The sequence below is a fragment of the Leptodactylus fuscus genome, unplaced genomic scaffold, assembly GCF_031893055.1.
Source record: "Leptodactylus fuscus isolate aLepFus1 unplaced genomic scaffold, aLepFus1.hap2 HAP2_SCAFFOLD_211, whole genome shotgun sequence".
Lineage (NCBI taxonomy): Eukaryota > Metazoa > Chordata > Amphibia > Anura > Leptodactylidae > Leptodactylus > Leptodactylus fuscus.
The window spans coordinates 150,944-175,147 of record NW_027440234.1 but is presented as its reverse complement, the minus strand read 5'-3'; the positions used below and the strand labels follow the sequence as shown (position 1 = coordinate 175,147).

At 38.2% G+C, this 24,204-nt stretch overlaps 1 protein-coding gene across 1 annotated transcript in view; it reads right to left on the bottom strand.

Annotated features, from left to right (window-relative positions):
- Positions 1-993: 993 nt before the first annotated feature.
- Positions 994-24,204, bottom strand: part of LOC142187374 (plasma membrane calcium-transporting ATPase 2-like) — a 112,434-nt gene continuing 89,223 nt past the window's right edge. Inside the window, exon 8 of the mRNA XM_075261579.1 lies at positions 994-1,103. Within this exon, the coding sequence (XP_075117680.1) occupies positions 994-1,103 (110 nt within the window). The remainder of the gene's footprint in view (positions 1,104-24,204) is intronic.

The following is a 24,204-nucleotide window of genomic DNA, read 5'->3' as shown; positions in this document are numbered from 1 at the left end:
GTTCGCTCATCTCTATTAGTGACCTGTATGCGAGGTCAGTGGTGTTTGGTGATTAGTGGCCTGTATGCGGAGTCAGTGGTGTTTTTGGGGGGGTTAGTGGCTTGTATGGCGGGGGTCAGTGGTGTTTGTGGGGGGTTATTGGCTTGTATGGCGGGGGTTAGTGGTGTTTGTGGGGGATTAGTGGCCTGTATGGGGGGGGGTCAGTGGTGTTTGTAGGGGGTTAGTGGCCTGTATGCGGAGTCAGTGGTGTTTTTGGGGGGGTTAGTGGCTTGTATGGCGGGGGTCAGTGGTGTTTGTGGGGGGTTAGTGGCTTGTATGGCGGGGGTCAGTGGTGTTTGTGGGGGGTTAGTGGCCTGTATGTGGGGTCAGTGGTGTTTGGTGGTTAATGGCCTGTATGGGGAGTCAGTGGTGTTTGGGGGGGGGGATTAGTGGCCTGTATGGGGGGGTCAGTGGTGTTTGTAGGGGGTTAGTGACCTGTATGTGAGGTCAGTGGTGTTTGGTGGTTAGTGGCCTGTATGCGGGGTCAGTGGGTTTTGGTGGTTAGTGGCCTTTATGGGGGGGTCAGTGGTGTTTTGGGGGGTTGGTGGCCTTTATGGGGGGGTCAGTGGTGTTTTGGGGGGGTTAGTGGCCTTTATGGCGGGTCAGTGGTGTTTGAGGGGGGGTTAGTAGTCTGTATGGGGGACAGTGGTGTTTGTGGGGGGTTAGTGACCTGTATGGGGGGTCAGTGGAGATTAGGGGGGTTTAATGGCCTTTATGGGGAGGACAGTGGTGTTTGTGGGGGGTTAGTGGCCTGTATGGGGGGCAGTGGTGTTTGTGGGGGGGTTCATAGCCTGTATGTGAGGGAGTGGTGTTTGTGGGGGGATTAGTGGCCTATATGGGCGGGGGGGGTAAGTGGTGTTTTTCATGTGTTTTCCTCTGGGCTTTTTATCAGAATATGGAATTTGACAGCACCCTGCAGCCGGCTTTGACCCCATGCTGTGTGTTACCCCCAGTCTATGGTTGGGTATTGTTTGGGGTCCTCCGCTTGCAGTGCTCTACCTCCAACCACCGGCCATCATTACCTTTATTCTGGATGATCTCCACATTCCCATCTTGCATTTTGCCTACATGATGAAAGGTTGACAGACAACAGAGAACAAATCATGAAACAGCAGGACAAAAAGTGACAGAACAAAATCAGGGCAGAGCCCAGAGACTGCAGCTCCCTATAGACTCCATGTGTACAGTATACGCAGATTGTATAGAACCCTATAAGTACAATACAGAAACATCTCTCTAGAAATAGATATTACATGAGAGAACAAAGCCCCAGACATCACCCTCCCTCCCAATCTAATACACTGCCCTCGGCGTCTCTACAAACAGAAACACTGATCGAGTTACCTAAGCCCCGGCGACCTCTATATACTGGGTGCAGCACCGCACAGCCACCACCACAATACAGGGGGAGCAATCCAGTGGTCCAGCAACACCCCTGACCACAAAGCAAACCCCCAGACTCTGGGCAACATCATCCCATAGGCAAGTATTAAAGGAGCCGCAGACACCATGTGAACAGATCGCAAACAATTCACCTCAACATATCTCTAATAGAACTGATGATATGCTAAATAGTCACATGAGAGGAATCTGCATAACTGATCATATGCTAATTAGTTACATGAGAGGAGGAATCTGCAGAACTGATCATATGCTAAATAGTTACATGAGAGGAGGAATCTGCAGAACTGATGATATGCTAAATAGTTACATGAGAGGAGGAGTCTGCAGAATTGATCATATGCTAAATAGTTACATGAGAGGAATCTGCAGAACTGATCATATGCTAAATAGTTACATGAGAAGAATCTGCAGAACTGATCATATGCTAAATAGTTACATGAGAGGAGGAGTCTGCAGAACTGATCATATGCTAAATAGTTACATGAGAAGAGGAGTCTGCAGAACTGATCATATGCTAAATAGTTACATGAGAGGAGTCTGCAGAACTGATCATATGCTAAATAGTTACATGAGAGGAGGAGTCTGCAGAACTGATCATATGCTAAATAGTTACATGAGAGGAGGAGTCTGCAGAACTGATCATATGCTAAATAGTTACATGAGAAGAATCTGCAGAACTGATCATATACTAAATAGTTACATGAGAGGAGGAATCTGCAGAACTGATGATATGCTAAATAGTTACATGAGAGGAGGAGTCTGCAGAACTGATCATATGCTAAATAGTTACAGGAGAGGAGGAATCTGCAGAACTGATCATATGCTAATTAGTTACATGAGAGGAGGAATCTGCAGAACTGATCATATGCTAAATAGTTACAGGAGAGGAGGAATCTGCAGAACTGATGATATGCTAAATAGTTACATGAGAGGAGGAATCTGCAGAACTGATCATATGCTAAATAGTTACATGAGAGGAGGAGTCTGCAGAACTGATCATATGCTAATTAGTTACATGAGAGGAGGAATCTGCAGAACTGATCATATGCTAAATAGTTACAGGAGAGGAGGAATCTGCAGAACTGATGATATGCTAAATAGTTACATGAGAGGAGGAGTCTGCAGAACTGATCATATGCTAAATAGTTACATGAGAGGAATCTGCAGAACTGATCATATGCTAAATAGTTACATGAGAGGAATCTGCAGAACTGATCATATGCTAAATAGTTACATGAGAAGAATCTGCAGAACTGATCATATGCTAAATAGTTACATGAGAGGAGGAGTCTGCAGAACTGATCATATGCTAAATAGTTACATGAGAGGAGTCTGCAGAACTGATGATATGCTAAATAGTTACATGAGAGGAGGAGTCTGCAGAACTGATCATATGCTAAATAGTTACATGAGAAGAATCTGCAGAACTGATCATATGCTAAATAGTTACATGAGAGGAGGAATCTGCAGAACTGATCATATGCTAAATAGTTACATGAGAGGAGAAATCTGCAGAACTGATCATATGCTAAATAGTTACATGAGAAGAATCTGCAGAACTGATCATATGCTAAATAGTTACATGAGAGGAAGAGTCTGCAGAACTGATCATATGCTAAATAGTTACATGAGAGAAGGAATCTGCAGAACTGATCATATGCTAAATAGTTACATGAGAGGAATCTGCAGAACTGATCATATGCTAAATAGTTACATGAGAGGAGGAGTCTGCAGAACTGATCATATGCTAATTAGTTACATGAGAGGAGGAATCTGCAGAACTGATCATATGCTAAATAGTTACAGGAGAGGAGGAATCTGCAGAACTGATGATATGCTAAATAGTTACATGAGAGGAGGAGTCTGCAGAACTGATCATATGCTAAATAGTTACATGAGAGGAATCTGCAGAACTGATCATATGCTAATAGTTACATGAGAGGAATCTGCAGAACTGATCATATGCTAAATAGTTACATGAGAAGAATCTGCAGAACTGATCATATGCTAAATAGTTACATGAGAGGAGGAGTCTGCAGAACTGATCATATGCTAAATAGTTACATGAGAGGAGTCTGCAGAACTGATGATATGCTAAATAGTTACATGAGAGGAGGAGTCTGCAGAACTGATCATATGCTAAATAGTTACATGAGAAGAATCTGCAGAACTGATCATATGCTAAATAGTTACATGAGAGGAGGAATCTGCAGAACTGATCATATGCTAAATAGTTACATGAGAGGAGAAATCTGCAGAACTGATCATATGCTAAATAGTTACATGAGAAGAATCTGCAGAACTGATCATATGCTAAATAGTTACATGAGAGGAAGAGTCTGCAGAACTGATCATATGCTAAATAGTTACATGAGAGAAGGAATCTGCAGAACTGATCATATGCTAAATAGTTACATGAGAGGAATCTGCAGAACTGATCATATGCTAAATAGTTATATGAGAGGAGGAATCTGCAGAACTGATGATATGCTAAATAGTTACATGAGAGGAGGAATCTGCAGAACTGATCATATGCTAAATAGTTACATGAGAGGAGTCTGCAGAACTGATCATATGCTAAATAGTTACACGAGAAGAGGAATCTGCAGAACTGATCATATGATAAATAGTCACATGAGAGGAATCTGCAGAACTGATCATATGCTAAATAGTTACATGAGAGGAGGAATCTGCAGAACTGATCATATGCTAAATAGTTACATGAGAGGAATCTGCAGAACTGATGATATGCTAAATAGTTACATGAGAGGAGTCTGCAGAACTGATCATATGCTAAATAGTTACATGAGAGGAGGAATCTGCAGAACTGATGATATGCTAAATAGTTACATGAGAGGAGTCTGCAGAACTGATCATATGCTAAATAGTTACATGAGAGGAATCTGCAGAACTGATCATATGCTAAATAGTTACATGAGAGGAGGAGTCTGCAGAACTGATCATATGCTAAATAGTCACATGAGAGGAATCTGCAGAACTGATCATATGCTAAATAGTTACATGAGAAGAGGAGTCTGCAGAACTGATCATATGCTAAATAGTTACATGAGAGGAATCTGCAGAACTGATCATATGCTAAATAGTCACATGAGAGGAATCTGCAGAACTGATCATATGCTAAATAGTTACATGAGAGGAATCTGCAGAACTGATCATATGCTAAATAGTTACATGAGAAGAATCTGCAGAACTGATCATATGCTAAATAGTTACATGAGAGGAATCTGCAGAACTGATCATATGCTAAATAGTTACATGAGAAGAGGAGTCTGCAGAACTGATCATATGCTAAATAGTTACATGAGAAGAATCTGCAGAACTGATCATATGCTAAATAGTTACATGAGAGGAATCTGCAGAACTGATCATATGCTAAATAGTTACATGAGAGGAGTCTGCAGAACTGATCATATGCTAAATAGTTACATGAGAAGAATCTGCAGAACTGATCATATGCTAAATAGTTACATGAGAGGAATCTGCAGAACTGATCATATGCTAAATAGTTACATGAGAGGAATATGCAGAACTGATCATATGCTAAATAGTTACATGAGAGGAGGAATCTGCAGAACTGATCATATGCTAAAAAGTTACATGAGAGGAGTCTGCAGAACTGATCATATGCTAAATAGTTACACGAGAAGAGGAATCTGCAGAACTGATCATATGCTAAATAGTTACATGAGATGAGGAATCTGCAGAACTGATCATATGCTAAATAGTTACACGAGAAGAGGAATCTGCAGAACTGATCATATGCTAAATAGTTACATGAGATGAATCTGCAGAACTGATCATATGCTAAATAGTTACATGAGAGGAATCTGCAGAACTGATCATATGCTAAATAGTTACATGAGAGGAGGAATCTGCAGAACTGATCATATGCTAAATAGTTACATGAGAAGAGGAATCTGCAGAACTTATCATATGCTAAATAGTTACATGAGAGGAGGAGTCTGCAGAACTGATCATATGCTAAATAGTTACATGAGAGGAGGAATCTGCAGAACTGATCATATGCTAAATAGTTACATGAGAGGAGGAGTCTGCAGAACTAATCATATGCTAAATAGTTACATGAGAGGAATCTGCAGAACTGATCATATGCTAAATAGTTACATGAGAAGAATCTGCAGAACTGATCATATGCTAAATAGTTACATGAGAGGAGGAATCTGCAGAACTAATCATATGCTAAATAGTTACATGAGAGGAATCTGCAGAACTGATCATATGCTAAATAGTTACATGAGAAGAGGAATCTGCAGAACTGATCATATGCTAAATAGTTACATGAGAGGAGTCTGCAGAACTGATCATATGCTAAATAGTTACATGAGAGGAGGAGTCTGCAGAACTGATCATATGCTAAATAGTTACATGAGAGGAGGAGTCTGCAGAACTGATCATATGCTAAATAGTTACATGAGAGGAATCTGCAGAACTGATCATATGCTAAATAGTTACATGAGAGGAATCTGCAGAACTGATCATATGCTAAATAGTTACATGAGAAGAGGAATCTGCAGAACTGATCATATGCTAAATAGTTACATGAGAGGAGGAATCTGCAGAACTGATCATATGCTAAATAGTTACATGAGAGGAGGAATCTGCAGAACTGATCATATGCTAAATAGTTACATGAGAGGAGAAATCTGCAGAACTGATCATATGCTAAATAGTTACATGAGAAGAATCTGCAGAACTGATCATATGCTAAATAGTTACATGAGAGGAAGAGTCTGCAGAACTGATCATATGCTAAATAGTTACATGAGAGAAGGAATCTGCAGAACTGATCATATGCTAAATAGTTACATGAGAGGAATCTGCAGAACTGATCATATGCTAAATAGTTATATGAGAGGAGGAATCTGCAGAACTGATCATATGCTAAATAGTTACATGAGAGGAGGAATCTGCAGAACTGATCATATGCTAAATAGTTACATGAGAGGAGTCTGCAGAACTGATCATATGCTAAATAGTTACACGAGAAGAGGAATCTGCAGAACTGATCATATGATAAATAGTCACATGAGAGGAATCTGCAGAACTGATCATATGCTAAATAGTTACATGAGAGGAGGAATCTGCAGAACTGATCATATGCTAAATAGTTACATGAGAGGAATCTGCAGAACTGATGATATGCTAAATAGTTACATGAGAGGAGTCTGCAGAACTGATCATATGCTAAATAATTACATGAGAGGAGGAATCTGCAGAACTGATGATATGCTAAATAGTTACATGAGAGGAGTCTGCAGAACTGATCATATGCTAAATAGTTACATGAGAGGAATCTGCAGAACTGATCATATGCTAAATAGTTACATGAGAGGAGGAGTCTGCAGAACTGATCATATGCTAAATAGTCACATGAGAGGAATCTGCAGAACTGATCATATGCTAAATAGTTACATGAGAAGAGGAGTCTGCAGAACTGATCATATGCTAAATAGTTACATGAGAGGAATCTGCAGAACTGATCATATGCTAAATAGTCACATGAGAGGAATCTGCAGAACTGATCATATGCTAAATAGTTACATGAGAGGAGGAATCTGCAGAACTGATGATATGCTAAATAGTTACATGAGAGGAGGAATCTGCAGAACTGATGATATGCTAAATAGTTACATGAGAGGAGGAATCTGCAGAACTGATTATATGCTAAATAGTTACATGAGAGGAGTCTGCAGAACTGATCATATGCTAAATAGTTACATGAGAGGAATCTGCAGAACTGATCATATGCTAAATAGTTACATGAGAGGAGTCTGCAGAACTGATCATATGCTAAATAGTTACATGAGAGGAATCTGCAGAACTGATGATATGCTAAATAGTTACATGAGAGGAGGAATCTGCAGAACTGATCATATGCTAAATAGTTACATGAGAGGAGTCTGCAGAACTGATCATATGCTAAATAGTTACATGAGAGGAATCTGCAGAACTGATCATATGCTAAATAGTTACATGAGAGGAGGAGTCTGCAGAACTGATCATATGCTAAATAGTCACATGAGAGGAATCTGCAGAACTGATCATATGCTAAATAGTTACATGAGAAGAGGAGTCTGCAGAACTGATCATATGCTAAATAGTTACATGAGAGGAATCTGCAGAACTGATCATATGCTAAATAGTCACATGAGAGGAATCTGCAGAACTGATCATATGCTAAATAGTTACATGAGAGGAATCTGCAGAACTGATCATATGCTAAATAGTTACATGAGAAGAATCTGCAGAACTGATCATATGCTAAATAGTTACATGAGAGGAATCTGCAGAACTGATCATATGCTAAATAGTTACATGAGAAGAGGAGTCTGCAGAACTGATCATATGCTAAATAGTTACATGAGAAGAATCTGCAGAACTGATCATATGCTAAATAGTTACATGAGAGGAATCTGCAGAACTGATCATATGCTAAATAGTTACATGAGAGGAGTCTGCAGAACTGATCATATGCTAAATAGTTACATGAGAAGAATCTGCAGAACTGATCATATGCTAAATAGTTACATGAGAGGAATCTGCAGAACTGATCATATGCTAAATAGTTACATGAGAGGAATATGCAGAACTGATCATATGCTAAATAGTTACATGAGAGGAGGAATCTGCAGAACTGATCATATGCTAAAAAGTTACATGAGAGGAGTCTGCAGAACTGATCATATGCTAAATAGTTACACGAGAAGAGGAATCTGCAGAACTGATCATATGCTAAATAGTTACATGAGATGAGGAATCTGCAGAACTGATCATATGCTAAATAGTTACACGAGAAGAGGAATCTGCAGAACTGATCATATGCTAAATAGTTACATGAGAGGAATCTGCAGAACTGATCATATGCTAAATAGTTACATGAGAGGAGGAATCTGCAGAACTGATCATATGCTAAATAGTTACATGAGAAGAGGAATCTGCAGAACTGATCATATGCTAAATAGTTACATGAGAGGAGGAATCTGCAGAACTGATCATATGCTAAATAGTTACATGAGAGGAGGAGTCTGCAGAACTGATCATATGCTAAATAGTTACATGAGAGGAGGAATCTGCAGAACTGATCATATGCTAAATAGTTACATGAGAGGAGGAGTCTGCAGAACTAATCATATGCTAAATAGTTACATGAGAGGAATCTGCAGAACTGATCATATGCTAAATAGTTACATGAGAAGAATCTGCAGAACTGATCATATGCTAAATAGTTACATGAGAGGAGGAGTCTGCAGAACTGATCATATGCTAAATAGTTACATGAGAGGAATCTGCAGAACTGATCATATGCTAAATAGTTACATGAGAAGAGGAATCTGCAGAACTGATCATATGCTAAATAGTTACATGAGAGGAGTCTGCAGAACTGATCATATGCTAAATAGTTACATGAGAGGAGGAGTCTGCAGAACTGATCATATGCTAAATAGTTACATGAGAGGAATCTGCAGAACTGATCATATGCTAAATAGTTACATGAGAGGAATCTGCAGAACTGATCATATGCTAAATAGTTACATGAGAGGAATCTGCAGAACTGATCATATGCTAAATAGTTACATGAGAAGAGGAATCTGCAGAACTGATCATATGCTAAATAGTTACATGAGAAGAGGAATCTGCAGAACTGATCATATGCTAAATAGTTACACGAGAAGAGGAATCTGCAGAACTGATCATATGCTAAATAGTTACATGAGATGAATCTGCAGAACTGATCATATGCTAAATAGTTACATGAGAGGAATCTGCAGAACTGATCATATGCTAAATAGTTACACGAGAAGAGGAATCTGCAGAACTGATCATATGCTAAATAGTTACACGAGAGGAGGAGTCTGCAGAACTGATCATATGCTAAATAGTTACATGAGAGGAGGAATCTGCAGAACTGATCATATGCTAAATAGTTACATGAGAGGAATCTGCAGAACTGATCATATGCTAAATAGTTACATGAGAAGAATCTGCAGAACTGATCATATGCTAAATAGTTACATGAGAGGAGGAATCTGCAGAACTGATCATATGCTAAATAGTTACATGAGAGGAATCTGCAGAACTGATCATATGCTAATTAGTTACATGAGAGGAGGAGTCTGCAGAACTGATCATATGCTAAATAGTTACATGAGAGGAGGAATCTGCAGAACTGATCATATGCTAAATAGTTACATGAGAGGAGGAATCTGCAGAACTGATCATATGCTAAATAGTTACATGAGAGGAATCTGCAGAACTGATCATATGCTAAATAGTTACATGAGAGGAGGAGTCTGCAGAACTGATCATATGCTAAATAGTTACATGAGAGGAATCTGCAGAACTGATCATATGCTAAATAGTTACATGAGAGGAATCTGCAGAACTGATCATATGCTAATTAGTTACATGAGAGGAGGAGTCTGCAGAACTGATCATATGCTAAATAGTTACATGAGAGGAGGAATCTGCAGAACTGATCATATGCTAAATAGTTACATGAGAGGAGGAGTCTGCAGAACTGATCATATGCTAAATAGTTACATGAGAGGAGGAATCTGCAGAACTGATCATATGCTAAATAGTTACATGACAGGAGGAGTCTGCAGAACTGATCATATGCTAAATAGTTACATGAGAGGAATCTGCAGAACTGATCATATGCTAAATAGTTACATGAGAGGAGGAGTCTGCAGAACTGATCATATGCTAAATAGTTACATGAGAGGAGGAATCTGCAGAACTGATCATATGCTAAATAGTTACATGAGAGGAATCTGCAGAACTGATCATATGCTAAATAGTTACATGAGAGGAGGAATCTGCAGAACTGATCATATGCTAAATAGTTACATGAGAGGAGGAGTCTGCAGAACTGATCATATGCTAAATAGTTACATGAGAGGAGGAGTCTGCAGAACTGATCATATGCTAAATAGTTACATGAGAGGAATCTGCAGAACTGATCATATGCTAAATAGTTACATGAGAAGAATCTGCAGAACTGATCATATGCTAAATAGTTACATGAGAGGAGGAATCTGCAGAACTGATCATATGCTAAATAGTTACATGAGAGGAGGAATCTGCAGAACTGATCATATGCTAAATAGTTACATGAGAGGAGGAATCTGCAGAACTGATCATATGCTAAATAGTTACATGAGAGGAGGAATCTGCAGAACTGATCATATGCTAAATAGTTACATGAGAGGAGGAATCTGCAGAACTGATCATATGCTAAATAGTTACATGAGAGGAATCTGCAGAACTGATCATATGCTAAATAGTTACATGAGAAGAATCTGCAGAACTGATCATATGCTAAATAGTCACATGAGAGGAATCTGCAGAACTGATCATATGCTAAATAGTTACATGAGAGGAATCTGCAGAACTGATCATATGCTAAATAGTTACAGGAGAGGAGGAGTCTGCAGAACTGATCATATGCTAAATAGTTACATGAGAGGAGGAGTCTGCAGAACTGATCATATGCTAAATAGTCACATGAGAGGAGGAATCTGCAGAACTGATCATATGCTAAATAGTTACATGAGAGGAGGAATCTGCAGAACTGATCATATGCTAAATAGTTACATGAGAAGAATCTGCAGAACTGATCATATGCTAAATAGTTACATGAGAAGAATCTGCAGAACTGATCATATGCTAAATAGTTACATGAGAGGAGGAGTCTGCAGAACTGATCATATGCTAAATAGTTACATGAGAGGAGTCTGCAGAACTGATCATATGCTAAATAGTTACATGAGAGGAGGAGTCTGCAGAACTGATCATATGCTAAATAGTTACATGAGAGGAATCTGCAGAACTGATCATATGCTAAATAGTCACATGAGAGGAGGAATCTGCAGAACTGATCATATGCTAAATAGTTACATGAGAAGAGGAGTCTGCAGAACTGATCATATGCTAATTAGTTACATGAGATGAATCTGCAGAACTGATCATATGCTAAATAGTTACATGAGAGGAATCTGCAGAACTGATCATATGCTAAATAGTTACATGAGAGGAGGAATCTGCAGAACTGATCATATGCTAAATAGTTACATGAGAGGAGGAATCTGCAGAACTGATCATATGCTAAATAGTTACATGAGAGGAGGAGTCTGCAGAACTGATCATATGCTAAATAGTTACATGAGAGGAGGAATCTGCAGAACTGATCATATGCTAAATAGTTACATGAGAGGAGGAGTCTGCAGAACTAATCATATGCTAAATAGTTACATGAGAGGAATCTGCAGAACTGATCATATGCTAAATAGTTACATGAGAAGAATCTGCAGAACTGATCATATGCTAAATAGTTACATGAGAGGAGGAATCTGCAGAACTGATCATATGCTAAATAGTTACATGAGAGGAGGAGTCTGCAGAACTGATCATATGCTAAATAGTTACATGAGAGGAATCTGCAGAACTGATCATATGCTAAATAGTTACATGAGAAGAGGAATCTGCAGAACTGATCATATGCTAAATAGTTACATGAGAGGAGTCTGCAGAACTGATCATATGCTAAATAGTTACATGAGAGGAGGAGTCTGCAGAACTGATCATATGCTAAATAGTTACATGAGAGGAATCTGCAGAACTGATCATATGCTAAATAGTTACATGAGAGGAATCTGCAGAACTGATCATATGCTAAATAGTTACATGAGAGAGAATCTGCAGAACTGATCATATGCTAAATAGTTACACGAGAAGAGGAATCTGCAGAACTGATCATATGCTAAATAGTTACATCGAGAGGAGGATTCTGCAGAACTGATCATATGCTAAATAGTTACATGAGAGGAGGAATCTGCAGAACTGATCATATGCTAAATAGTTACATGAGAAGAATCTGCAGAACTGATCATATGCTAAATAGTTACATGAGAGGAGGAATCTGCAGAACTGATCATATGCTAAATAGTTACATGAGAGGAGGAATCTGCAGAACTGATCATATGCTAAATAGTTACATGAGAGGAGGAGTCTGCAGAACTGATCATATGCTAAATAGTTACATGAGAGGAATCTGCAGAACTGATCATATGCTAAATAGTTACATGAGAGGAATCTGCAGAACTGATCATATGCTAATTAGTTACATGAGAGGAGGAGTCTGCAGAACTGATCATATGCTAAATAGTTACATGAGAGGAGGAATCTGCAGAACTGATCATATGCTAAATAGTTACATGAGAGGAGGAGTCTGCAGAACTGATCATATGCTAAATAGTTACATGAGAGGAGGAATCTGCAGAACTGATCATATGCTAAATAGTTACATGACAGGAGGAATCTGCAGAACTGATCATATGCTAAATAGTTACATGAGAGGAATCTGCAGAACTGATCATATGCTAAATAGTTACATGAGAGGAGGAATCTGCAGAACTGATCATATGATAAATAGTCACATGAGAGGAGGAGTCTGCAGAACTGATCATATGCTAAATAGTTACATGAGAGGAATCTGCAGAACTGATCATATGCTAAATAGTTACATGAGAGGAGGAATCTGCAGAACTGATCATATGCTAAATAGTTACATGAGAGGAGGAGTCTGCAGAACTGATCATATGCTAAATAGTTACATGAGAGGAGGAGTCTGCAGAACTGATCATATGCTAAATAGTTACATGAGAGGAATCTGCAGAACTGATCATATGCTAAATAGTTACATGAGAGAGAATCTGCAGAACTGATCATATGCTAAATAGTTACATGAGAGGAGGAATCTGCAGAACTGATCATATGCTAAATAGTTACATGAGAGGAGGAATCTGCAGAACTGATCATATGCTAAATAGTTACATGAGAGGAGGAATCTGCAGAACTGATCATATGCTAAATAGTTACATGAGAGGAGGAATCTGCAGAACTGATCATATGCTAAATAGTTACATGAGAGGAGGAATCTGCAGAACTGATCATATGCTAAATAGTTACATGAGAGGAATCTGCAGAACTGATCATATGCTAAATAGTTACATGAGAAGAATCTGCAGAACTGATCATATGCTAAATAGTCACATGAGAGGAATCTGCAGAACTGATCATATGCTAAATAGTTACATGAGAGGAATCTGCAGAACTGATCATATGCTAAATAGTTACAGGAGAGGAGGAGTCTGCAGAACTGATCATATGCTAAATAGTTACATGAGAGGAGGAGTCTGCAGAACTGATCATATGCTAAATAGTCACATGAGAGGAGGAATCTGCAGAACTGATCATATGCTAAATAGTTACATGAGAAGAATCTGCAGAACTGATCATATGCTAAATAGTTACATGAGAAGAATCTGCAGAACTGATCATATGCTAAATAGTTACATGAGAGGAGGAGTCTGCAGAACTGATCATATGCTAAATAGTTACATGAGAGGAGTCTGCAGAAATGATCATATGCTAAATAGTTACATGAGAGGAGGAGTCTGCAGAACTGATCATATGCTAAATAGTTACATGAGAGGAATCTGCAGAACTGATCATATGCTAAATAGTCACATGAGAGGAGGAATCTGCAGAACTGATCATATGCTAAATAGTTACATGAGAGGAGGAGTCTGCAGAACTGATCATATGCTAAATAGTTACATGAGAAGAGTCTGCAGAACTGATCATATAGCTAAATAGTTACATGAGAAGAGATCTGCAGAACTGATCATATGCTAAATAGTTACATGAGAGGAGTCTGCAGAACTGATCATATGCTAAATAGTTACATGAGAGGAGGAATCTGCAGAACTGATCATATGCTAATTAGTTACATGAGAGGAATCTGCAGAACTGATCATATGCTAAATAGTTACATGAGAGGAGGAATCTGCAGAACTGATCATATGCTAAATAGTTACATGAGAGGAGGAATCTGCAGAACTGATCATATGCTAAATAGTTACATGAGAGGAGGAGTCTGCAGAACTGATCATATGCTAAATAGTTACATGAGAGGAATCTGCAGAACTGATCATATGCTAAATAGTTACATGAGAGGAATCTGCAGAACTGATCATATGCTAAATAGTTACATGAGAGGAGGAGTCTGCAGAACTGATCATATGCTAAATAGTTACATGAGAGGAGGAATCTGCAGAACTGATCATATGCTAAATAGTTACATGAGAAGAATCTGTAGAACTGATCATATGCTAAATAGTTACATGAGAGGAGTCTGCAGAACTGATCATATGCTAAATAGTTACATGAGAGGAATCTGCAGAACTGATCATATGCTAAATAGTTACATGAGAAGAATCTGCAGAACTGATCATATGCTAAATAGTTACATGAGAAGAATCTGCAGAACTGATCATATGCTAAATAGTTACATGAGAGGAATCTGCAGAACTGATCATATGCTAAATAGTTACATGAGAGGAATCTGCAGAACTGATCATATGCTAAATAGTTACATGAGAGGAGTCTGCAGAACTGATCATATGCTAAATAGTTACATGAGAGAGAATCTGCAGAACTGATCATATGCTAAATAGTTACATGAGAGGAATCTGCAGAACTGATCATATGCTAAATAGTTACATGAGAGGAATCTGCAGAACTGATCATATGCTAAATAGTTACATGAGAAGAATCTGCAGAACTGATCATATGCTAAATAGTTACATGAGAGGAATCTGCAGAACTGATCATATGCTAAATAGTTACATGAGAGGAATCTGCAGAACTGATCATATGCTAAATAGTTACATGAGAGGAGGAGTCTGCAGAACTGATCATATGCTAAATAGTTACATGAGAAGAATCTGCAGAACTGATCATATGCTAAATAGTTACATGAGAGGAATCTGCAGAACTGATCATATGCTAAATAGTTACATGAGAGGAATCTGCAGAACTGATCATATGCTAAATAGTTACATGAGAAGAATCTGCAGAACTGATCATATGCTAAATAGTTACATGAGAGGAGGAGTCTGCAGAACTGATCATATGCTAAATAGTTACATGAGAGGAATCTGCAGAACTGATCATATGCTAAATAGTTACATGAGAGGAATCTGCAGAACTGATCATATGCTAAATAGTTACATGAGAGGAGGAATCTGCAGAACTGATCATATGCTAAATAGTTACATGAGAGGAGGAATCTGCAGAACTGATCATATGCTAAATAGTTACATGAGAGGAGGAATCTGCAGAACTGATCATATGCTAAATAGTTACATGAGAGGAGGAGTCTGCAGAACTGATCATATGCTAAATAGTTACATGAGAAGAATCTGCAGAACTGATCATATGCTAAATAGTTACATGAGAAGAATCTGCAGAACTGATCATATGCTAAATAGTTACATGAGAAGAGGAGTCTGCAGAACTGATCATATGCTAAATAGTTACATGAGAGGAGGAATCTGCAGAACTGATCATATGCTAAATAGTTACATGAGAGGAATCTGCAGAACTGATCATATGCTAAATAGTTACATGAGAGGAGGAGTCTGCAGAACTGATCATATGCTAAATAGTTACATGAGAGGAGGAATCTGCAGAACTGATCATATGCTAAATAGTTACATGAGAGGAGGAGTCTGCAGAACTGATCATATGCTAAATAGTTACATGAGAGGAGGAGTCTGCAGAACTGATCATATGCTAAATAGTTACATGAGAAGAATCTGCAGAACTGATCATATGCTAAATAGTTACATGAGAGGAATCTGCAGAACTGATCATATGCTAAATAGTTACATGAGAGGAATCTGCAGAACTGATCATATGCTAAATAGCTACAGGAGAGGAGGAGTCTGCAGAACTGATCATATGCTAAATAGTTACATGAGAGGAGGAGTCTGCAGAACTGATCATATGCTAAATAGTCACATGAGAGGAGGAATCTGCAGAACTGATCATATGCTAAATAGTTACATGAGAAGAATCTGCAGAACTGATCATATGCTAAATAGTTACATGAGAGGAGGAGTCTGCAGAACTGATCATATGCTAAATAGTTACATGAGAGGAATCTGCAGAACTGATCATATGCTAAATAGTTACATGAGAGGAGGAGTCTGCAGAACTGATCATATGCTAAATAGTTACATGAGAGGAGGAATCTGCAGAACTGATCATATGCTAAATAGTTACATGAGAGGAGTCTGCAGAACTGATCATATGCTAAATAGTTACATGAGAGGAGGAGTCTGCAGAACTGATCATATGCTAAATAGTTACATGAGAGGAGGAATCTGCAGAACTGATCATATGCTAAATAGTTACATGAGAAGAGGAATCTGCAGAACTGATCATATGCTAAATAGTTACATGAGAGGAATCTGCAGAACTGATCATATGCTAAATAGTTACATGAGAGGAGGAGTCTGCAGAACTGATCATATGCTAAATAGTTACATGAGAGGAATCTGCAGAACTGATCATATGCTAAATACTTACATGAGAGGAGTCTGCAGAACTGATCATATGCTAAATAGTTACATGAGAGGAGGAGTCTGCAGAACTGATCATATGCTAAATAGTTACATGAGAAGAATCTGTAGAACTGATCATATGCTAAATAGTTACATGAGAGGAGGAATCTGCAGAACTGATCATATGCTAAATAGTTACATGAGAGGAGGAGTCTGCAGAACTGATCATATGCTAAATAGTTACATGAGAGGAATCTGCAGAACTGATCATATGCTAAATAGTTACATGAGAGGAGGAGTCTGCAGAACTGATCATATGCTAAATAGTTACATGAGAGGAATCTGCAGAACTGATCATATGCTAAATAGTTACATGAGAGGAATCTGCAGAACTGATCATATGCTAAATAGTTACATGAGAGGAGTCTGCAGAACTGATCATATGCTAAATAGTTACATGAGAGGAATCTGCAGAACTGATCATATGCTAAATAGTTACATGAGAAGAGGAGTCTGCAGAACTGATCATATGCTAAATAGTTACATGAGAGGAATCTGCAGAACTGATCATATGCTAAATAGTTACATGAGAGGAGGAATCTGCAGAACTGATCATATGCTAAATAGTTACATGAGAGGAGGAGTCTGCAGAACTGATCATATGCTAAATAGTTACATGAGAGGAATCTGCAGAACTGATCATATGCTAAATAGTTACATGAGAGGAATCTGCAGAACTGATCATATGCTAAATAGTTACATGAGAGGAGGAGTCTGCAGAACTGATCATATGCTAAATAGTTACATGAGAGGAGGAATCTGCAGAACTGATCATATGCTAAATAGTTACATGAGAAGAATCTGTAGAACTGATCATATGCTAAATAGTTACATGAGCAGAATCTGCAGAACTGATCATATGCTAAATAGTTACATGACAGGAGTCTGCAGAACTGATCATATGCTAAATAGTTACATGAGAAGAATCTGCAGAACTGATCATATGCTAAATAGTTACATGAGAAGAATCTGCAGAACTGATCATATGCTAATTAGTTACATGAGAGGAGGAGTCTGCAGAACTGATCATATGCTAAATAGTTACATGAGAGGAGGAATCTGCAGAACTGATCATATGCTAAATAGTTACATGAGGAGAATCTGCAGAACTGATCATATGCTAAATAGTTACATGAGAGGAATCTGCAGAACTGATCATATGCTAAATAGTTACATGAGAGGAGGAGTCTGCAGAACTGATCATATGCTAAATAGTTACATGAGAAGAATCTGCAGAACTGATCATATGCTAAATAGTTACATGAGAGGAATCTGCAGAACTGATCATATGCTAAATAGTTACAATGAGAGGACGAGTCTGCAGAACTGATCATATGCTAAATAGTTACATGAGAGGAATCTGCAGAACTGATCATATGCTAAATAGTTACATGAGAGGAGTCTGCAGAACTGATCATATGCTAAATAGTTACATGAGAGGAGGAATCTGCAGAACTGATCATATGCTAAATAGTTACATGAGAGGAGTCTGCAGAACTGATCATATGCTAAATAGTTACATGAGAGGAGGAGTCTGCAGAACTGATCATATGCTAAATAGTTACATGAGAGGAATCTGCAGAACTGATCATATGCTAAATAGTTACATGAGAGGAGTCTGCAGAACTGATCATATGCTAAATAGTTACATGAGAGGAGGAATCTGCAGAACTGATCATATGCTAAATAGTTACATGAGAGGAGTCTGCAGAACTGATCATATGCTAAATAGTTACATGAGAGGAGGAATCTGCAGAACTGATCATATGCTAAATAGTTACATGAGAGGAGGAATCTGCAGAACTGATCATATGCTAAATAGTTACATGAGAAGAGGAATCTGCAGAACTGATCATATGCTAAATAGTTACATGAGAGGAATCTGCAGAACTGATCATATGCTAAATAGTTACATGAGAGAGGAATCTGCAGAACTGATCATATGCTAAATAGTTACATGAGAAGAGGAATCTGCAGAACTGATCATATGCTAAATAGTTACATGAGAGGAATCTGCAGAACTGATCATATGCTAAATAGTTACATGAGAAGGAATCTGCAGAACTGATCATATGCTAAATAGTTACATGAGAGAGAATCTGCAGAACTGATCATATGCTAAATAGTTACATGAGAGGAATCTGCAGAACTGATCATATGCTAAATAGTTACATGAGAGGAATCTGCAGAACTGATCATATGCTAAATAGTTACATGAGAAGAGGAATCTGCAGAACTGATCATATGCTAAATAGTTACATGAGAGAGGAATCTGCAGAACTGATCATATGCTAAATAGTTACATGAGAGGAGGAGTCTGCAGAACTGATCATATGCTAAATAGTTACATGAGAGGAGGAGTCTGCAGAACTGATCATATGCTAAATAGTTACATGAGAAGAATCTGCAGAACTGATCATATGCTAAATAGTTACATGAGAGGAGGAATCTGCAGAACTGATCATATGCTAAATAGTTACATGAGAGGAGGAGTCTGCAGAACTGATCATATGCTAAATAGTTACATGAGAGGAGGAGTCTGCAGAACTGATCATATGCTAAATAGTTACATGAGAAGAATCTGTAGAACTGATCATATGCTAAATAGTTACATGAGAGGAGGAATCTGCAGAACTGATCATATGCTAAATAGTTACATGAGAGGAGGAGTCTGCAGAACTGATCATATGCTAAATAGTTACATGAGAGGAGGAGTCTGCAGAACTGATCATATGCTAAATAGTTACATGAGAGGAGGAGTCTGCAGAACTGATCATATGCTAAATAGTTACATGAGAGGAGGAATCTGTAGAACTGATCATATGCTAAATAGTTACATGAGAGGAGGAATCTGCAGAACTGATCATATGCTAAATAGTTACATGAGAGGAGGAGTCTGCAGAACTGATCATATGCTAAATAGTTACATGAGAGGAGGAGTCTGCAGAACTGATCATATGCTAAATAGTTACATGAGAGGAATCTGCAGAACTGATCATATGCTAAATAGTTACATGAGAGGAGGAGTCTGCAGAACTGATCATATGCTAATTAGTTACATGAGAGGAATCTGCAGAACTGATCATATGCTAAATAGTTACATGAGAGGAGGAATCTGCAGAACTGATCATATGCTAAATAGTTACATGAGAGGAGTCTGCAGAACTGATCATATGCTAAATAGTTACAGGAGAGGAGTCTGCAGAACTGATCATATGCTAAATAGTTACATGAGAGGAATCTGGAGAACTGATCATATGCTAAATAGTTACATGAGAGGAGGAGTCTGCAGAACTGATCATATGCTAAATAGTTACATGAGAGGAATCTGCAGAACTGATCATATGCTAAATAGTTACATGAGAAGAATCTGCAGAACTGATCATATGCTAATTAGTTACATGAGAGGAGGAGTCTGCAGAACTGATCATATGCTAAATAGTTACATGAGAGGAGGAGTCTGCAGAACTGATCATATGCTAAATAGTTACATGAGAAGAATCTGCAGAACTGATCATATGCTAATTAGTTACATGAGAGGAGGAATCTGCAGAACTGATCATATGCTAAATAGTTACATGAAAGGAGGAGTCTGCAGAACTGATCATATGCTAAATAGTTACATGAGAGGAGGAATCTGCAGAACTGATCATATGCTAAATAGTTACATGAGAGGAATCTGCAGAACTGATCATATGCTAAATAGTTACATGAGAGGAGTCTGCAGAACTGATCATATGCTAAATAGTTACATGAGAGGAGGAATCTGCAGAACTGATCATATGCTAAATAGTTACATGAGAGGAGGAGTCTGCAGAACTGATCATATGCTAAATAGTTACATGAGAGGAGGAGTCTGCAGAACTGATCATATGCTAAATAGTTACATGAGAGGAATCTGCAGAACTGATCATATGCTAAATAGTTACATGAGAGGAGGAATCTGCAGAACTGATCATATGCTAAATAGTTACATGAGAGGAATCTGCAGAACTGATCATATGCTAAATAGTTACATGAGAGGAGGAGTCTGCAGAACTGATCATATGCTAAATAGTTACACGAGAGGAGTCTGCAGAACTGATCATATGCTAAATAGTTACATGAGAGGAGGAATCTGCAGAACTGATCATATGCTAAATAGTTACATGAGAAGAGGAATCTGCATAACTGATCATATGCTAAATAGTTACATGAGAGGAGGAATCTGCAGAACTGATCATATGCTAAATAGTTACATGAGAGGAGTCTGCAGAACTGATCATATGCTAAATAGTTACATGAGAAGAGGAGTCTGCAGAACTGATCATATGCTAATTAGTTACATGAGAGGAGGAATCTGCAGAACTGATCATATGCTAAATAGTTACATGAGAGGAGGAATCTGCATAACTGATCATATGCTAAATAGTTACATGAGAGGAGGAATCTGCAGAACTGATCATATGCTAAATAGTTACATGAGAGGAGGAGTCTGCAGAACTGATCATATGCTAAATAGTTACATGAGAGGAATCTGCAGAACTGATCATATGCTAAATAGTTACATGAGAGGAGTCTGCAGAACTGATCATATGCTAAATAGTTACATGAGAGGAGGAATCTGCAGAACTGATCATATGCTAAATAGTTACATGAGAAGAATCTGCAGAACTGATCATATGCTAAATAGTTACATGAGAAGAATCTGCATAACTGATCATATGCTAAATAGTTACATGAGAGGAGGAATCTGCAGAACTGATCATATGCTAAATAGTTACATGAGAGGAATCTGCAGAACTGATCATATGCTAAATAGTTACATGAGAGGAATCTGCAGAACTGATCATATGCTAAATAGTTACATGAGAAGAGGAGTCTGCAGAACTGATCATATGCTAAATAGTTACATGAGAGGAGGAGTCTGCAGAACTGATCATATGCTAAATAGTTACATGAGAGGAGGAGTCTGCAGAACTGATCATATGCTAAATAGTTACATGAGAGGAATCTGCAGAACTGATCATATGCTAAATAGTTACATGAGAAGAGGAGTCTGCAGAACTGATCATATGCTAAATAGTTACATGAGAGGAGTCTGCAGAACTGATCATATGCTAAATAGTTACATGAGAGGAGGAGTCTGCAGAACTGATCATATGCTAAATAGTTACATGAGAAGAGGAATCTGCAGAACAGATCATATGCTAAATAGTTACATGAGAGGAGGAATCTGCAGAACTGATCATATGCTAAATAGTTACATGAGAGGAATCTGCAGAACTGATCATATGCTAAATAGTTACATGAGAGGAATCTGCAGAACTGATCATATGCTAAATAGTTACATGAGAAGAGGAGTCTGCAGAACTGATCATATGCTAAATAGTTACATGAGAGGAGGAGTCTGCAGAACTGATCATATGCTAAATAGTTACATGAGAGGAGGAGTCTGCAGAACTGATCATATGCTAAATAGTTACATGAGAGGAATCTGCAGAACTGATCATATGCTAAATAGTTACATGAGAAGAGGAGTCTGCAGAACTGATCATATGCTAAATAGTTACATGAGAGGAGTCTGCAGAACTGATCATATGCTAAATAGTTACATGAGAGGAGGAGTCTGCAGAACTGATCATATGCTAAATAGTTACATGAGAAGAGGAATCTGCAGAACAGATCATATGCTAAATAGTTACATGAGAGGAGTCTGCAGAACTGATCATATGCTAAATAGTTACATGAGAGGAATCTGCAGAACTGATCATATGCTAAATAGTTACATGAGAAGAGGAGTCTGCAGAACTGATCATATGCTAAATAGTTACACGAGAGGAGGAATCTGCAGAACTGAATATATGCTAAATACTTACATGAGAGGAATCTGCAGAACTGATCATATGCTAAATAGTTACATGAGAGGAGGAGTCTGCAGAACTGATCATATGCTAAATAGTTACATGAGAGGAATCTGCAGAACTGATCATATACTAAATAGTTACATGAGAAGAGGAATCTGCAGAACTGATCATATGCTAAATAGTTACATGAGAAGAGGAATCTGCATAACTGATCATATGCTAAATAGTTACATGAGAGGAGGAATCTGCAGAACTGATCATATGCTAAATAGTTACATGAGAAAAGGAGTCTGCAGAACTGATCATATGCTAAATAGTTACATGAGAGGAATCTGCAGAACTGATCATATGCTAAATAGTTACATGAGAGGAGGAATCTGCAGAACTGATCATATGCTAAATAGTTACATGAGAGGAGGAGTCTGCAGAACTGATCATATGCTAAATAGTTACATGAGAAGAGGAGTCTGCAGAACTGATCATATGCTAAATAGTTACATGAGAGGAATCTGCAGAACTGATCATATGCTAAATAGTTACATGAGAGGAGGAATCTGCAGAACTGATCATATGCTAAATAGTTACATGAGAAGAGGAGTCTGCAGAACTGATCATATGCTAAATAGTTACATGAGAAGAATCTGCAGAACTGATCATATGCTAAATAGTTACATGAGAGGAGGAGTCTGCAGAACTGATCATATGCTAAATAGTTACATGAGAAGAGGAATCTGCAGAACTGATCATATGCTAAATAGTTACATGAGAGGAATCTGCAGAACTGATCATATGCTAAATAGTTACATGAGAAGAATCTGCAGAACTGATCATATGCTAAATAGTTACATGAGAGGAGGAGTCTGCAGAACTGATCATATGCTAAATAGTTACATGAGAGGAGGAGTCTGCAGAACTGATCATATGCTAAATAGTTACATGAGAGGAGGAGTCTGCAGAACTGATCATATGCTAAATAGTTACATGAGAAGAGGAGTCTGCAGAACTGATCATATGCTAAATAGTTACATGAGAGGAGGAGTCTGCAGAACTGATCATATGCTAAATAGTTACATGAGAGGAGGAATCTGCAGAACTGATCATATGCTAAATAGTTACATGAGAGGAGGAATCTGCAGAACTGATCATATGCTAAATAGTTACATGAGAGGAGGAATCTGCAGAACTGATCATATGCTAAATAGTTACATGAGAGGAGGAATCTGCAGAACTGATCATATGCTAAATAGTTACATGAGAGGAATCTGCAGAACTGATCATATGCTAAATAGTTACATGAGAGGAATCTGCAGAACTGATCATATGCTAAATAGTTACATGAGAGGAATCTGCAGAACTGATCATATGCTAAATAGTTACATGAGAGGAGAAGTCTGCAGAAC